This window comes from Tachysurus fulvidraco, chromosome 24 (assembly GCF_022655615.1).
Source record: "Tachysurus fulvidraco isolate hzauxx_2018 chromosome 24, HZAU_PFXX_2.0, whole genome shotgun sequence".
Classification (NCBI taxonomy): domain Eukaryota; kingdom Metazoa; phylum Chordata; class Actinopteri; order Siluriformes; family Bagridae; genus Tachysurus; species Tachysurus fulvidraco.
The window spans coordinates 17,806,500-17,823,888 of NC_062541.1; the positions used below are offsets into that span (position 1 = coordinate 17,806,500).

Here is a 17,389-nt window from a genome sequence, read left to right on the forward strand (position 1 = left end):
TGGCTTTGGGGTGTCCTGATATCTTTTGGAACGCAGCATTAAGTGAAACACTTCCTCCCTGTTGTCTAGTTAAATCCACATCAAGCTAGCTGAGCTGTTTCAAAAGAAACGGCCTCCAGAAACCTGGGACATGGTTTTTTCCCTTGCCTGCCCTGAACACTTAAACACAAGGTGAAGTGGATCTTTAAAGACGTTAAAGGAGTAAAACGGGACAACTACGCTTGTCATGTGGTCAAATTTATCATTAGGACAAACGGAGAAGTAAACGTTGTGGAATAAAAATTAAAGAAAATATTCCCAGTAAGGCAAATAAATAAATTGTGTAGTGTTAAATGTGAATAATAATCAGAAACCAAATGTTTCCAGCCAGGACTCATCATTAATGAACACCGGGAGTGAGGTAGGTATACACCCTGTGAGACGAGAGACGAGAGACCAGTACAGGACAGTACAGGACATCATGCACACATAACAACCTCCAGAGATCCAACTGCCATGTATTTGGGAGGAAGAAGGAAACCCAGGAGGAGGAAACCCACATGGACGAGGGGAGAACATGTGCAGGAAGTCCAGAGAAACAGGGGGCTGTGAGGTGGCCATGCTACACACCACACCAACACAAAGCTGCTGTGTTTGATTTGTCTTGAGACAGAAGATTAAAATCATTTTCACATCTGAATGCTTTGGGAGCTTGTCAATGGTCCAGCAGTGGCAGCTTGATGCTCCTGGCATTTGAACTTAACTTTCTAACCAGTAGCCAGCCATCTTTACCACTGAGCTACCACTGGCGTGAGTATGACCATGCTGACTCTGTACATGTGCGTCCTCAGCCTTCCCCTAGTTTTGCTCCTTGCTGAGAAAAATCATCAGAGCACAAACATGTACGTCTATATTTCTGCTGTGAGAGCGGCGATAAATCGAGCGTGCTGCAAGATGAAAAACTGTGGGCTGTGCGTGTGTGTGTGTGTGTGTGTGGGGGGGGGGGGGTTAAACAAATGCCCATGGCAACTCGCTCCTTTTATAATTCTGAACAGTTGTGAATCAAATAAACTTCTAAAATCGCTGAACGTGGTTTGGACGCAGCACATGATAAACTGCAGCCAGTAATCTTCAGGACATCCGTTTCAAATCTGAGCACCTCCAGTGGCCCTGTGGGTGAACAAACACACACCCACGCAGTGATCATCATGCGAGTGCACACACACACACACACACCAGACAAATCGCTTGTTGGCTGCCTTACTGTGATTTTTCTTATTCAGGCCTGAAATCCCTCATTATTCTGTTACTTCCTGTGAGCTGCATTTGAGTTAGTGAGTGTAAAACAACACCATCTCCCAATTAAACATCCACCCAATCAGTGAAGGTCCACAGCACCTTCTCAAACACTGGAGGTCATAATCAGGTGAACGTCCATCAGCCCACTCTTCCCGACCCCAGCCGGCCCCTCACCGAATCTAGCAAGAGAAATCTTGTGTCTTGGCGATGGAAGTAGACCAGACACGTCTGTGGAGTGCCACTTGTGCGTGGGAGTGCAATTTGTGAGAGGAAGAAGCCTTCCTGGTAAGATGAACCCCATTTCGCCTTCCCACCCACTCACTAACAGCGTGAATGTAGCCGCTGCTGGATCAGAGCCATGACTGCTGCACCGACTCTCCCAGGGATCATAAAACTTCTCCAGCAGCTGCATTAACTTCTGCCTGGTGTGCATCAGGGTCCAGACCGATTGAAATAAGGAAGGAAAAAAAGAGGAGCTAGATGGATTAAAAAGCTGAAAGGAGAACATTGAGGCCCACTGACTGACCCCGACAAACACTTCAAGGTTTCACATTTGATACGGTTTCCTGTGATCACAGACACGTCTACTGTACAAAACGACACTCCACTCAGTCCTGTAGCATTAAACGACTCCAGGTGTATTGTATTGTATATTTACAGCTGCATGAGGTATTGAAGCTTTAATATCTTTCCGGTGCCATTTTCAATACTGCGTTTAAATAATAAAGCACCAGCCAGAGGAGGATCGTTCTCTTTGAGTCTGGTTACATTTGTACAAAAGTTTATACCCTGATTTTATAAGGTTTCTCTACGGCTGCTTTGTGACGATGTCTATTGTTAAAGTTGCTATACAAAGAAAAGTGAGCTAGATGACACGGCACTCAAACGGTGTGTCCTTATTTGATTCAGAAGAGCAAGGAGGTCATTACTAAAAGGAGAACGTTATTTTCTTGACTGTACAATGAAGAGATTTCCTAAAACAAAACATTTGCTAAGCTAAGCTAGCATTTAACCGTTTATACTCAATATAAGAGCTCCTTTTCTTGTTGCTTCACATCCTGGACATCATCAAAACACAGTCAGGTCCCCAGTGTGTGTAGTAACCGATGTGAAGTGTAGAAGATCTTGTCACAGACAGTAATCAGAAGGTGTCGGATGTTCCTGCAGCTCCTTTAATACTGATGTCTTTACATCGAGGCTGTAAAAAGTTCTGAGAAAGTTTATTTATATGAGATAATTATTTCTGATGATTTAAATGGTCTGAACCACTGAGAGGTTGAAGCTTTCAGCGATTCCTGAGATCAATCCTCCCAAAGCTCATGTAAAGTCAAATAAAATCTAAGTGCAATCTAATACTAGTGTAGAAATAGAGATTTAAAGTAAAAAAGGACAAATATTCTGGGAGTCTGAATATGCTGGAGCTTCTGTGGTGAGAGCCCATACTGCTCTTTCTTCTGAAGCTGCTGCTGAACGTTCTGCTGTCTGTACAGTGATGGAGTGCCTGAGCGGTGATAGCCACAGTGCCAATCTGAATTCAGCCTTTTTGATCATCTGCCCTGGGCTTATTGCCCCAGCACAGAGTGGCAGAACATTCACCACATAGCTCTGTAGATCCACAAGGATCGTAGCCCCCTCAGAAGGTAGCATGGACTTCAACCTGTCTGTAGTCTTAGGCCTGGTTTATACACACATCAGTGTGTGGAGATGCTCTGTCAGGGTGAAGACTTCAGACTCGTGTGTCCAGGTCAGTTCTACAGCATGAGGATGCTCAGTGAAAGGGATTCTGAAGTGATTTTACTTGTCTGTTGCTCGGCATAACGAGCGGCTTTTGGACTGAAGCACTTGATTAGAACGAGTGTTTATCCCCAGTTCCATCTTCTGCTGACTTCATTTTATTTTATTTAATGCTTTATTGTTTTACGTCACCTACACTGTGTGTATAACAAGTGTGTTAGGAGATAGAGACAGTAGAGTGCGGTCCTGCACGATTAACCTGGACATTATAAGGAACTACAGCTGTACACTTTCATCATGATGAATGGATTTTACTGTAAATCTGTCATGTTCATGTACCATATACGAAGAGATGCACTGTTTACATTTCCTTCTTCTTTTCTCTTATTTTATTTTCTATTTTAAAGACTTTTTGAATCTTTATCTCAGTTTCTTTTATCCAGTCTGCTGGAGAAAACATTTCACACGATCCTACACAGTCGTATGTGACGGATAAAAGCTGATCACGTTTACACTTTCTTGTTTCCTCAGATGTTTAATCCTGGTTTAAACACTATTAACCTGGATATGATTAAACCCACAGAGGAAAAAACAAGATCTCTATCATGTGGTTTATTTCTCAGATGCACTATACATCATCACACCATGCTGTTGGTGCTCATTACAGAACACAGGTTTGGCAGGAAAAGTCTCTCCAATGGCTTCATGAAGCCGGATCAGAGCCACTGCTCTAATGATGATGATGATGATGATGATAACTATCACATTGTACATTTCTAATAAAGGTGGAGAATTTCAGATGCAGAAAATGTCCTCTCACCTGCTCAATACCGCTAATGTCCCGCTAGAGGGCGGTTGTGAGCACACTGAGGAATGACTGGGCCATCAATGGATTATTTATTTTTTTAAATACAGTTTCATGGTATAACGTAAATTAAAATACAAGCACAAGCTTGTCAGAGCACAAAAGGCCAGGTTTTAGATTAACTGGTCCAAATTAATCTAAAATTTCACAGATAAAGATCTGTCTATAAAAGCAGAAATCACAACAAATCCAGTCCTCAAACCGCTTACTTAATCCCAGGATCTACACTTCACTTGTTCCGTCTCTTCTCCATTGGTTGAACTAATAAACCTCTCTGACTCCACATGGTTAAGTCAGTTATGATTCCTGCCAATGTGTGAAGCCCTGTAAGATAAACACCAGCCATGTGCACCAGAAAATTTAACCCTTGTGAATTGTGGTGTTCTGAGTTTGTGTATAGTTTTAATGCATTATACACTCTCTGGGGTGGGGGGTGGGGGTTCCCCACTGCTGAGTCCCTCAGCAAGTCCTTAACCCTCAATTGGGCAGTTGTATAAAATGAGATAAAAATGGTCACTCTGTATAAGGGCTTCTGGCAGAATGAGGACACGCCTCCCAGGAGTAAACAACCAATCACTATGCTCTGAAGTGAGGGGAGTATCCCTACTATCAGATTTTCATCATTATGAAAGTTGAAGAACAACATAAAGAAGTACCCCGTTACTCCCACCTGTGGTGTGGGGATATGTCGGCTTTGGAGAATAGAACGGAGAAAAGACAACAGAAAACAACACAAAAAAAAGCACCGTTTTAGACACGTCGCCTGTTTAGGTAACACGTCCTGCATGACGGCGCACCTGAGGCACCACCATTAAACATGATCAACAAAACATTGAGACACGTTTTCATTTTAAACTGATAATATCCATACGGTCATATTCACTGTTACTGTGTGTTTCAGCTCATCGCTGGAGTCAACAAAAAGCTCTCATTATCTCTACCATGAACATCACAATCATCTGTGATGTGTTAGATTTGACTATTTATTGTAAAAGTGATTCAAACCTAAAGTACAGGTTTTTTTTTACATTAAGAAAATTTTGTTGCCATTTCAATATTCTGAATGAAAAAAAAAATCCAAACTGTACAAGAGCCAGTCTGCCATTGTGGACGTGACTGGGTGTGTTAGACATATTTATATGTATATACTGTAAACATCTGGACCAGGACATAGTGTGTTAGTGTGTGTTAGAAACTAAACAATAAATCTAAGCTCAAATGCAGACGTTCAGCTTTAATAATCTGATGTGTACAGAGTTAAAGCACTTCTGCCTTGTTTTGGGGTAATTCGGTGTGATCACTCCACTGTTTCACCTTAAGTCTGGGGTTGATTTTGGAGTATAGTTGAGGACACATCATAAATAAAATACCGGTGTATTGTGACAAAGTTTCTGTTCTGATTTCAGATTTGTTATCTCTTGCCTGTGTCAGGGTTAAAACAACAGGTTTTGTTCTGTTTTTATAAGCAGTTCGGAGCTGTTTATTTTGCACTTTCTTCTGTCACATTTTCAGTTTCTCAAAGGTCATTTTTTGCTCAGTGGTCGTAATCCCCCAGCTCAGGTATTAGGGGTGAACAGAGGATGACTCTGACCCAATACCAAACAGCATGAAGATGTAGTTTACAGTATGTGATGATCAATGAACTGTTGGAACACAATGTGGGCTACAAAACAACATGGACATGGAGATAACATCACAGTTTTAAAGCAAGGCTGGACCGTTCGGGTGGGACGATGTCATAGGCTCAGAACAGGCTGAGATGATCAGTGACAATCCAGAGCCAAGATCAGCGAGCAGACAAACAGGCTGAATTAAACTGTGTCTGTTCTCAGAGCTAAACAATGTTTAAGCTTAAAACACATCACAGCTAACAAGCTTGGTCTGAAGTTAGCACTGTTATAAAACAGATCTCCTATTCTACCTAAATTGTTAATAAAATGATTACTTACAGCATTTGGCAGACGTTCTGAGCGCCTGTAGAAAGTGCTTTTACACTAAGTCTCTTTTAACACTGCTTCACTGGGTTACAGACTTAGGACAGCATCAAACTGTGTTAAGGGTTTTTTTTTACAACAGTGTTATTTGAAGTGTTTCAGTGAGATGAAAGTCTTCACCCGTCATTTGAAGATATCAAACATCTAGGTGAAGTTCATTCCACCACCTCACTACCAGATTGATCTTTCTCTTGTCCTTCTACAGGATGTTGCTCCAGAACACTACGGGCTTTTTACATATTCTGACTAACTAATATTTTACACTGTGTGTAATAAACACTTTGTATTTCCTCTACTGAGATCTTCTCGATTGTTGCCTATGACACGATTACCTCCACCTCCCGGAGAGTGTTCATGATCTGGTCAACTGTTGTGAATGGATTTAAATTTCTTCATGTCAGTTGTTTTTCTGTTTGTCTTCAAGGTCATGTTAAGTTTTTGCTCTTTCTGATGGGTTTGCTTGGATTTATGGTCACAGCTCTTTGGATATCATATTGAGAATGAATAACAGACACCAAAATCAAGCCCAGACCTTTTAACTTATTAATTGTTAAAGAATCTTCTTCTTCTTCTGGCTTTTCCCTTCAGGGGTCTCCACAGCGAATCATCTCTCTCCACCTGTCCCTATCTTCTGCATCCTCAACACTTGCACCGACTAGCTTCATATCCTCATTAATTACATCCATATACCTCCTCTTTGGCCTTCCTCTTTGCCTCCTGCCAGGCAGCTCCATGTCCAACATTCTCCTACCGATATACTCACTCTCTCAGGGAAAAGCCGAAAGAAGAAGATGAATGATTACCCAATTCATTTCAAATTAATTCATCACATTTCCTATCGATTGGAAGATGATTAACATTTCTGGAGCTGAATTCATTCAGTACATTCAAACACACACTGGCTGGATGAATTTAATAGAATTGAACTTCCAGCATTTTGCATTGGTGTTGAACAAAACAAGGAAACAGCACTGAGCTATCAGCCGAGAGTGTTTAAGATCGATGGGAAGGCAGCGGGACTTCCCTGCGATACATTATTCAAGGATTTATCGTCATTGTTTCAGACATAAATGCAAATCTGAAAATCTGTTGGCGGCATCCTGAGCCAAAGCTACTAAAAGGATACAGATTACTGTAGTGACGAAATGGTCAAAAAAATTCTAGTAATAAATAAAGTGTCAGTAAATTCAATCACTAGAGAGTATTGTATTGACACAGGCAGCATGAGGACGACACACAGGATGGCAGCAATAACAGAGACCCCATATACATGCTGCTGCAGTTGGCTGTAGGTTTTGGTTGATGAACTGATTCTCAGTGCAGCATTTAAACAGTAAACACAGCAGCAGCTGCACCGGTGTCTTTACCATTTCTTTCAATAAGATCCAACTACCCTCAAGACTTCACAAGGCAATCATGTTTACCAAGTCAGACTGTAATCAGACTTTTATGAGACAGTAAAAAGTACTGGGCTGCTTTTTTTTTTTTTTTTACCGGTCCCAAGCAAAACAATGGCTTTTGTATAGCATCACATATTTAAACACTGAGAACTTGAGGGTGGTGGTGGCTCAACTGGTTAAGGCTCTGGGTTGTTGATCGGAGTTCAAGGCCCAGCACAGCCAAGCTGTCACTGCTGGGCCCCTTGAGCAAGGCCCTCACCCTCCCTGCTCCAGGGGCACTGTATCATAGCTGCCCCTGCACTCTGACCCCGATGTGCTGTAATGTGTACGTGGTGGTAATAAAGGCTTCTATGCCCCCCGTTCTTAACCAGTGAATATTATCTGTAAATAAATACACACCTGAGTTTTGCCTGTTGTCTTGATGGATGTCTCACTGTTTTCTGCTACATTTGCGTTCTTTCCGTTTTCATTCAAATCTGCCTCTTCGTCGTCGTCGTCCTCATCATCGTCTTCATCATCATCATCATCATCATCATCACTTCCAGAGTCTTCAAGCCCGGAGAAGACACTTTCCTCACTGTCCGAGAGATCATCATCATCATCATCCCCGTCAAGATGAGCGTCTGTAGCGAACAGCTGTAAAGGAAACAAACAGCACTTTAACTCCTCACAGTCATGAGAACCCTGAACCTTTAGCACCAGTTAAACAACCTGAACACAGTCACAGTCTGATCAGATGAATCGTGCACGTTTTCATGTTGTGGTCCATCACACATGCTGACAGCACGGCACTGATCTAAACCAACCGCCCGCTAAACCAAACACATTAATGTTCTTACTTTCTCCTCGTCTTCCTCCACGTTTCTTTTTTTCGATGTAACTTTACTCATTGCGCCGTTTTGCTGTGTTTCAGCTCTGAACTTAGACATGCTGGAGCGCCTGCTGCAAACACGTGGGTTTCCAGTGAGGTCATAGGTCAAAGGGTAAAATCGTATTCAAAAAACAATTCCAGATATTTTTATATATCTTTCAAAAATAAGCTGAACAAATAATAAATCTCGGAATATTTGTTGCTTTTTTTTTTTTAACTTAACATAAAAAAAAGTGCGTGTAAGTTTTAACTCGACATGGAGAGGGGTCAAAGGTAAAACTCGTCTCGGTAGCTAATAACATACATTTATTTAAATTAACGCCATTTGGTACAAAATAAATGTCAAATGTGTGAGTTTTTTTTTTTAAATTGCGAGCCTTTTTTTATTTTAGCGTTTGACAGAAAATTGTAACGCTTTTTAGTGACGTCAGTAAAAAGCGCCACGCACGCGCCCGACTGGCGACTGTTTCCTACGCAGTTGACAGAAATGGCGTTATGATGTAAACATCCGCGGAGCGACACTGAGCTTTAACTGAGGAGTGAAGCGGCGACCCGCAGCGACCACAAGTGTTTACGGCCAGTCGGTGATTACAGACACTTCAGTTAAGCCGCGGAGCTAAGGCTGTTTTAGCCACAGAGCTAAGGCTGTTTTAGCCACAGAGCTAAGGCTGTTTTAGCCGCGGAGCTAAGGCTGTTTTAGCCGCGGAGCTAAGGCTGTTTTAGCCACAGAGCTAAGGCTGTTTTAGCCACAGAGCTAAGGCTGTTTTAGCCGCGGAGCTAAAGCTGTTTTAGCCGCGGAGCTAAAGCTGTTTTAGCCGCGGAGCTAAGGCTGTTTTAGCCGCGGAGCTAAGGCTGTTTTAGCCGCGGAGCTAAAGCTGTTTTTTGCCGCAGACAAACAGGTAACTAAACCCAAACAGAACACACACACACACACACACACACACACACACACACACACACACACACACACAAAGATTACTGAACTCCAGAACACACACACACACACAGATAACAGAACTCCAGAACAAACAAACAAACACGCACACAGATAACTAAACCCGTCGGCCTTTATTTCAGTCTCCGACATGGACTTTCACACCACCGGATCTGGAGCCTTGCTGTTGACGGGCAACAACGTGCCCGCTTTTCTGACTAAACTGTGGACGCTGGTCGATGATCCGGACACTGATCCTTTAATCTGCTGGAGTCCAGTAAGTTCAACACTGAGTAGTTAGCTTAGCCTAGCCTAGCTTAGCCTAGCCAGCTAACAGCGCGTTTAGAGGCAGAAGTGACGTTAATAACAGCAGCCAGGTCAGTGTTAGAGCTGCAGACACTTTATCCAGTTGAAGATTCACAGCTTTAGAAAGAGATTTATTTCTTATGGTGATGTCCATCTCTGTGTCACGTCTCCGTGTGATTGTGGCAGACTGTGGGACCGAATACACAGCAGGATGTGGTGTTGACTGTAGCGTCTTTGGTGTTCCTGTAGTAATAAAACCTTTCTCTTTGTCTTTGTAGAATGGCAACAGCTTCCATGTGTTTGACCAGGGCAGATTCTCCAAAGAAGTGCTTCCTAAATACTTCAAGCACAACAACATGGCCAGCTTTGTGCGGCAGCTCAATATGTGTAAGTCTTGTGAGTGCGTGCGACAAACAGTGTGAGACAAATGACAGTGCAAACAAACAATACAAGACATTACACAAAAGCAGTGCCGAGTAGTGTAAATACTTTGTGTTCTGTAGTACATGTGCAGAAATACTTTAATGAGCACTAAATACAGTAACGGCATTCAGCTGTAATGTGTAAAGAACAAAAACAGTGTGGAGAACATCATGTAAACAGTTTGATACGATGCTGCTGTAGACATGGATGTGTGTGTGTGTGTGTGTGTGTGTGTGTATATATATGTATGTGTGTATATATATATATATATATATAAGTTATTAAGGAGTCTCATGGCTTGTCGAAAGAAAATGCTTCAGTACCTTTTTCCATACGGCAGTAGGGTGAACAGTGTGTGTGAGGCTTGTGAGGGGTGAAGAGTGTGTGTGAGGCTTGTGAGGGGTGAAGAGTGTGTGTGAGGCTTGTGAGGGGTGAAGAGTGTGTGTGAGGCTTGTGAGGGGTGAAGAGTGTGTGTGAGGCTTGTGAGGGGTGAAGAGTGTGTGTGAGGCTTGTGAGGGGTGAGCAGTGTGTGTGTGTGAGGCTTGTGAGGGGTGAGCAGTGTGTGTGTGTGAGGCTTGTGAGGGGTGAGCAGTGTGTGTGTGTGTGAGGCTTGTGAGGGGTGAGCAGTGTGTGTGTGTGTGAGGCTTGTGAGGGGTGAGCAGTGTGTGTGTGTGAGGCTTGTGAGGGGTGAGCAGTGTGTGTGTGTGAGGCTTGTGAGGGGTGAGCAGTGTGTGTGTGTGAGGCTTGTGAGGGGTGAGCAGTGTGTGGTGTGTGTGTGAGGCTTGTGAGGGGTGAGCATGTGGTGTGTGTGTGAGGCTTGTGAGGGGTGAGCAGTGTTGTGTGTGAGGCTTGTGAGGGTGAGCAGTGTGTGTGTGTGAGGCTTGTGAGGGGTGAGCAGTGTGTGTGTGTGAGGCTTGTGAGGGGTGAGCAGTGTGTGTGTGTGAGGCTTGTGAGGGGTGAGCAGTGTGTGTGTGTGAGGCTTGTGAGGGGTGAGCAGTGTGTGTGTGTGAGGCTTGTGAGGGGTGAGCAGTGTGTGTGTGTGAGGCTTGTGAGGGGTGAGCAGTGTGTGTGTGTGAGGCTTGTGAGGGGTGAGCAGTGTGTGTGTGTGAGGCTTGTGAGGGGTGAGCAGTGTGTGTGTGTGAGGCTTGTGAGGGGTGAGCAGTGTGTGTGTGTGTGAGGCTTGTGAGGGGTGAGCAGTGTGTGTGTGTGTGAGGCTTGTGAGGGGGGTGAGCAGTGTGTGTGTGTGAGGCTTGTGAGGGGTGAGCAGTGTGTGTGTGTGAGGCTTGTGAGGGGTGAGCAGTGTGTGTGTGTGAGTGAGGCTTGTGAGGGGTGAGCAGTGTGTGTGTGAGTGAGGCTTGTGAGGGGTGAGCAGTGTGTGTGTGTGAGGCTTGTGAGGGGTGAGCAGTGTGTGTGTGTGAGGCTTGTGAGGGGTGAGCAGTGTGTGTGTGTGTGTGAGGCTTGTGAGGGGTGAGCAGTGTGTGTGTGTGTGTGAGGCTTGTGAGGGGTGAGCAGTGTGTGTGTGTGTGTGAGGCTTGTGAGGGGTGAGCAGTGTGTGTGTGTGTGTGTGAGGCTTGTGAGGGGTGAGCAGTGTGTGTGTGTGTGTGAGGCTTGTGAGGGGTGAGCAGTGTGTGTGTGTGTGTGAGGCTTGTGAGGGGTGAGCAGTGTGTGTGTGTGTGTGAGGCTTGTGAGGGGTGAGCAGTGTGTGTGTGTGTGTGAGGCTTGTGAGGGGTGAGCAGTGTGTGTGTGTGTGTGAGGCTTGTGAGGGGTGAGCAGTGTGTGTGTGTGTGTGAGGCTTGTGAGGGGTGAGCAGTGTGTGTGTGTGTGTGAGGCTTGTGAGGGGTGAGCAGTGTGTGTGTGTGTGTGAGGCTTGTGAGGGGTGAGCAGTGTGTGTGTGTGTGTGAGGCTTGTGAGGGGTGAGCAGTGTGTGTGTGTGTGTGAGGCTTGTGAGGGGTGAGCAGTGTGTGTGTGTGTGTGTGAGGCTTGTGAGGGGTGAGCAGTGTGTGTGTGTGTGTGAGGCTTGTGAGGGGTGAGCAGTGTGTGTGTGTGTGTGAGGCTTGTGAGGGGTGAGCAGTGTGTGTGTGTGTGTGTGAGGCTTGTGAGGGGTGAGCAGTGTGTGTGTGTGTGTGTGAGGCTTGTGAGGGGTGAGCAGTGTGTGTGTGTGTGTGTGAGGCTTGTGAGGGGTGAGCAGTGTGTGTGTGTGTGTGTGAGGCTTGTGAGGGGTGAGCAGTGTGTGAGTGAGTGTGTGTGAGGCTTGTGAGGGGTGAGCAGTGTGTGTGTGTGTGTGTGAGGCTTGTGAGGGGTGAGCAGTGTGTGTGTGTGTGTGTGAGGCTTGTGAGGGGTGAGCAGTGTGTGTGTGTGTGTGTGAGGCTTGTGAGGGGTGAGCAGTGTGTGTGTGTGTGTGTGAGGCTTGTGAGGGGTGAGCAGTGTGTGTGTGTGTGTGTGAGGCTTGTGAGGGGTGAGCAGTGTGTGTGTGTGTGTGTGAGGCTTGTGAGGGGTGAGCAGTGTGTGTGTGTGTGTGAGGCTTGTGAGGGGTGAGCAGTGTGTGTGTGTGTGTGTGAGTCTTGTGAGGGGTGAGCAGTGTGTGTGTGTGTGTGTGAGGCTTGTGAGGGGTGAGCAGTGTGTGTGTGTGTGTGAGGCTTGTGAGGGGTGAGCAGTGTGTGTGTGTGTGTGTGAGGCTTGTGAGGGGTGAGCAGTGTGTGTGTGTGTGTGAGGCTTGTGAGGGGTGTGCTGTGGGTGTGTGTGTGTGTGGCTTGTGTGGGGTGTGCTGTGTGTGTGTGAGGCTTGTGAGGGGTGAGCAGTGTGTGTGTGTGTGTGTGAGGCTTGTGAGGGGTGAGCAGTGTGTGTGGGGTGTGTGGTGAGCAGTGTGTGTTTGAGTGTGTGAGCTGAGGGGGGAGAGTGTGTGTGTGTGTGTGTGAGGCTTGTGAGGGGTGAGCAGTGTGTGTGTGTGTGAGGCTTGTGAGGGGTGAGCAGTGTGTGTGTGAGTGTTTGTGAGGCTTGTGAGGGGTGAGCAGTGTGTGTGTGTGTGTGTGAGGCTTGTGAGGGGTGAGCAGTGTGTGTGTGTGTGTGTGTGGGGTGTGGGGTGATTTGTGTGTGTGTGTGTGTGTGAGGCTTGTGAGGGGTGAGCAGTGTGTGTGTGGTGTGTGAGGCTTGTGAGGGTGAGCAGTGTGTGTGTGTGTGTGTGTGAGGCTTGTGAGGGGTGAGCAGTGTGTGTGTGTGTGTGTGTGAGGCTTGTGAGGGGTGAGCAGTGTGTGTGTGGGGGTTGTGTGTGGTGTGAGGCTGGTGAGGGGTGAGCAGTGTGTGTGTGTGTGTGTGAGGCTTGTGAGGGGTGAGCAGTGTGTGGTGTGTGTGTGAGGCTTGTGTGGGGTGCGGAGTGTGTGTGTGTGTGTGTGAGGCTTGTGAGGGGTGAGCAGTGTGTTGTGTGGTGTGTGAGGGCTTGTGAGGGGTGAGCAGTGTGTGTGTGTGTGTGTAGGCTTGTGAGGGGTGAGCCATTGTGTGTGTGTGTGTGAGGCTTGTGAGGGGGGAGGGCAGTGTGTGTGTGTGTGTGAGGCTTGTGAGGGTTAGCATGTGTGTGTGTGTGTGAGGCTTGTGAGGGGTGAGGCAGTGTGTGTGTGTGTGTGTGAAGGCTTGTGAGGGGTGAGCAGTGTGGTGTGTGTGTGTGTGAGGCTTGTGAGGGGTGAGCAGTTGTGTGTGTCTGTGTGAGCTTGTGAGGGTGATCAGTGGTGTGTTGATGGTGTGAGCATTGTGAGGGGTGAGGCATGTGTGTGTGTGTGTGAGGCTTGTGAGGGGTGAGCAGGGGTGTGTGTGTGTGGGTGTGAGGCTTGTGAGGGGTGAGCAGTGTGTGTGTGTGTGTGTGTGAGGCTTGTGAGGGGTGAGCAGTGTGTGTGTGTGTGTGAGGCTTGTGAGGGGTGAGCAGTGTGTGTGTGTGTGTGTGAGGCTTGTGAGGGGTGAGCAGTGTGTGTGTGTGTGTGTGAGGCTTGTGAGGGGTGAGCAGTGTGTGTGTGTGTGTGTGAGGCTTGTGAGGGGTGAGCAGTGGTGTGTGTGTGTGTGAGGCTTGTGAGGGGTGAGAGCAGTGTGTGTGTGTGTAGTGAGGCTTGTGAGGGGTGAGCATGTGTGTGTGTGTGTGTGAGGCTTGTGAGGGGTGAGCAGTGTGTGTGTGTGTGTGTGAGGCTTGTGAGGGGTGAGCAGTGTGTGTGTGTGTTGTGAGGCTTGTGAGGGGTGAGCAGTGTGTGTGTGTGTGTAGGGCTTGTGAGGGGTGAGCAGTGTGTGTGTGTGAGTGAGGCTTGTGAGGGGTGAGCAGTGTGTGGTGGTGTGTGTGAGGCTTGTGAGGGGTGAGCAGTGTGTGTGTGTGTGTTAGAGGCTTGTGAGGGGTGAGCAGTGTGTGTGTGTGTGTGAGGCTTGTGAGGGGTGAGCAGTGTGTGTGTGTGTGTGAGGCTTGTGAGGGGTGAGCAGTGTGTGTGTGTGTGTGAGGCTTGTGAGGGGTGAGCAGTGTGTGTGTGTGTGTGAGGCTTGTGAGGGGTGAGCAGTGTGTGTGTGTGTGTGTGAGGCTTGTGAGGGGTGAGCAGTGTGTGTGTGTGTGTGAGGCTTGTGAGGGGTGAGCAGTGTGTGTGTGTGTGTGTGTGAGGCTTGTGAGGGGTGAGCAGTGTGTGTGTGTGTGTGTGTGAGGCTTGTGAGGGGTGAGCAGTGTGTGTGTGTGTGTGTGAGGCTTGTGAGGGGTGAGCAGTGTGTGTGTGTGTGTGTGAGGCTTGTGAGGGGTGAGCAGTGTGTGTGTGTGTGTGAGGCTTGTGAGGGGTGAGCAGTGTGTGTGTGAGGCTTGTGAGGGGTGAGCAGTGTGTGTGTGAGGCTTGTGAGGGGTGAGCAGTGTGTGTGTGTGTGAGGGTTGTGAGGGGTGAGCTGTGTGTGTGTGTGTGAGGGTTGTGAGGGGTGAGCTGTGTGTGTGTGTGTGAGGGTTGTGAGGGGTGAGCTGTGTGTGTGTGTGTGAGGGTTGTGAGGGGTGAGCTGTGTGTGTGTGTGTGAGGGTTGTGAGGGGTGAGCAGTGTGTGTGTGTGTGAGGGTTGTGAGGGGTGAGCAGTGTGTGTGTGTGTGAGGGTTGTGAGGGGTGAGCAGTGTGTGTGTGTGTGAGGGGTGAGGTGTGTGTGTGTGAGGGTTGTGAGGGGTGGTGTGTGTGTGTGTGAGGGTTGTGAGGGGTGAGGCAGTGTGTGTGTGTGTGTGAGGGTTGTGGAGGGGTGGAGCAGTGTGTGTGTGAGGGTGTGATGGTGGGAAGTGGTTGTGAGGGTTGTGAGGGGTGAGCAGTGTGTGTGTGTGTGTGTGTGTGTGTGGGTGAGGGGTGTGAGTGGTGAGCTGTGTGTGTGTGTGTGTGAGGGTTGTGAGGGGTGAGCTGTGTGTGTGTGTGTGTGAGGGTTGTGAGGGGTGGGCAGTGTGTGTGTGAGGGTTGTGAGGGGTGAGCAGTGTGTGTGTGAGGGTTGTGAGGGGTGGGCAGTGTGTGTGTGAGGGTTGTGAGGGGTGGGCAGTGTGTGTGTGAGGGTTGTGAGGGGTGGGCAGTGTGTGTGTGAGGGTTGTGAGGGGTGGGCAGTGTGTGTGTGAGGGTTGTGAGGGGTGGGCAGTGTGTGTGTGTGTGAGGGTTGTGAGGGGTGAGCAGTGTGTGTGTGAGGGTTGTGAGGGGTGGGCAGTGTGTGTGTGAGGGTTGTGAGGGGTGAGCAGTGTGTGTGTGTGTGTGAGGGTTGTGAGGGGTGAGCTGTGTGTGTGTGTGTGAGGGTTGTGAGGGGTGAGCTGTGTGTGTGTGTGTGAGGGTTGTGAGGGGTGAGCGGTGTGTGTGTGTGTGAGGGTTGTGAGGGTTGTGAGGGGTGAGCTGTGTGTGTGTGTGTGTGTGTGTGTGTGTGTGTGTGAGGGTTGTGAGGGGTGAGCTGTGTGTGTTTGAGGGTTGTGAGGGGTGGTCAGTGTGTGTGTGTGAGGGTTGTGGGGGGGAGCTGTGTGGTGTGTGTGAGGGTGTGTGTGTGAGCTGGTGTGTGTGTGTGATTGTGAGGGTTGAGGGTGTGAGGGGGTGAGCATGTGTGTGTGTGAGGGTTGTGAGGGGTGGGCAGTGTGTGTGTGGAGGGTTGTGAGGGTGTGAGCTGTGTGTGTGTGTGAGGGTTGTGAGGGGTGGGCAGGTGTGTTGTGTGAGGGTGAGGGGTGAGGGTTGTGAGGGGTGAGCAGTGTGTTGGTGAGGGTGTGAGGGGTGGGCAGTGTGTGTGTGAGGGTTGTGAGGGGTGGGCAGTGTGTGGTGTGAGGGTTTGTGAGGGGTGGGCAGTGTGTGTGTGAGGGTTGTGAGGGGTGGGCAGTGTGTGTGTGAGGGTTGTGAGGGGTGGGCAGTGTGTGTGTGAGGGTTGTGAGGGGTGGGCAGTGTGTGTGTGAGGGTTGTGAGGGGTGAGCAGTGTGTGTGTGAGGGTTGTGAGGGGTGAGCTGTGTGTGTGTGAGGGTTGTGAGGGGTGAGCAGTGTGTGTGTGTGTGTGAGGGTTGTGAGGGGTGGGCAGTGTGTGTGTGAGGGTTGTGAGGGGTGAGCTGTGTGTGTGTGTGAGGGTTGTGAGGGGTGAGCTGTGTGTGTGTGTGTGAGGGTTGTGAGGGGTGAGCTGTGTGTGTGTGTGTGTGAGGGTTGTGAGGGGTGAGCTGTGTGTGTGTGTGTGTGAGGGTTGTGAGGGGTGGGCAGTGTGTGTGTGAGGGTTGTGAGGGGTGACATTGTGTGTGTGGTGTGTGAGGGTTGGTGAGGGGGTGAGCTGTGTGTGTGTGTGTGTGGGTTGTGTGGGGTGGGCAGTGTGTGTGTGAGGGTTGTGAGGGTTGTGAGGGGTGAGCTGTGTGTGTGTGTGTGAGGGTTGTGAGGGGTGAGCTGTGTGTGTGTGTGTGTGTGTGATGGGGTTGTGAGTGTTGAGCAGTGAGTGTTTGTGTGTGTGTGTGAGGGTTGTGAGGGGTGAGCTGTGTGTGTGTGTGTGTGTGAGGGTTGTGAGGGGTGAGCTGTGTGTGTGTGTGTGAGGGTTGTGAGGGGTGAGGTGTGTGTGAGGGTTGTGAGGGGTGAGCTGTGTGTGTGTGTGTGTGTGAGGGTTGTGAGGGGTGAGCTGTGTGTGTGTGTGAGGGTTGTGAGGGGTGAGCTGTGTGTGTGTGTGTGTGTGAGGGTTGTGAGGGGTGAGCAGTGTGTGTGTGTGAGGGTTGTGAGGGGTGAGCTGTGTGTGTGTGTGTGAGGGGTGAGCTGTGTGTGTGTGTGTGAGGGTTGTGAGGGGTGAGCTGTGTGTGTGTGTGTGTGTGTGTGTGTGTGTGTGTGTGTGTGTGTTTGTTTGTGTGAGGGTTGTGGAGGTGAGCAGTGTGTGTGTGTGAGGGTTTGTGAGGGTGATCTGTGTGTGTGTGTGAGGGTTGTGAGGGGTGAGCAGTGTGTGTGTGAGGGTTGTGAGGGGTGAGCAGTGTGTGTGTGTGTGTGAGGGTTGTGAGGGGTGAGCTGTGTGTGTGTGTGTGTGTGTGTGTGTGTGTGTGTGTGTGTGAGGGTTGTGAGGGGTGAGCGGTGTGTGTGTGTGTGTGTGTGAGGGTTGTGAGGGGTGAGCTGTGTGTGTGTGTGTGTGTGTGTGA

At 48.4% G+C, this 17,389-nt stretch overlaps 2 protein-coding genes across 4 annotated transcripts in view; one reads left to right on the top strand and one right to left on the bottom strand.

Moving 5' to 3' along the window:
- Positions 1-8,465, bottom strand: part of bop1 (BOP1 ribosomal biogenesis factor) — a 45,162-nt gene extending 36,697 nt beyond the window's left edge. Inside the window, exons 1-2 of the mRNA XM_027166595.2 lie at positions 8,111-8,465; positions 7,671-7,907 (exon numbers count right to left, since the gene is read on the bottom strand). Coding sequence (XP_027022396.2) covers positions 7,671-7,907; positions 8,111-8,200 — 327 coding nt within the window. The 5' untranslated portion in view covers positions 8,201-8,465. The remainder of the gene's footprint in view (positions 1-7,670; positions 7,908-8,110) is intronic.
- Positions 8,466-8,617: 152 nt separating this feature from the next.
- The window catches only part of hsf1 (heat shock transcription factor 1), a 42,975-nt gene continuing 34,203 nt past the window's right edge, over positions 8,618-17,389 (top strand). For 2 of the 3 annotated variants that reach the window (XM_027166610.2, XM_027166611.2), the window contains exons 1-3: positions 8,622-9,041; positions 9,220-9,353; positions 9,661-9,769. In XM_027166610.2, coding sequence (XP_027022411.1) covers positions 9,228-9,353; positions 9,661-9,769 — 235 coding nt within the window. In that variant the 5' untranslated portion in view covers positions 8,622-9,041; positions 9,220-9,227. Of the gene's footprint in view, positions 9,042-9,219; positions 9,354-9,660; positions 9,770-17,389 lie in introns of all 3 variants that reach the window. The other variant, XM_027166612.2, reaches the window with a different exon arrangement.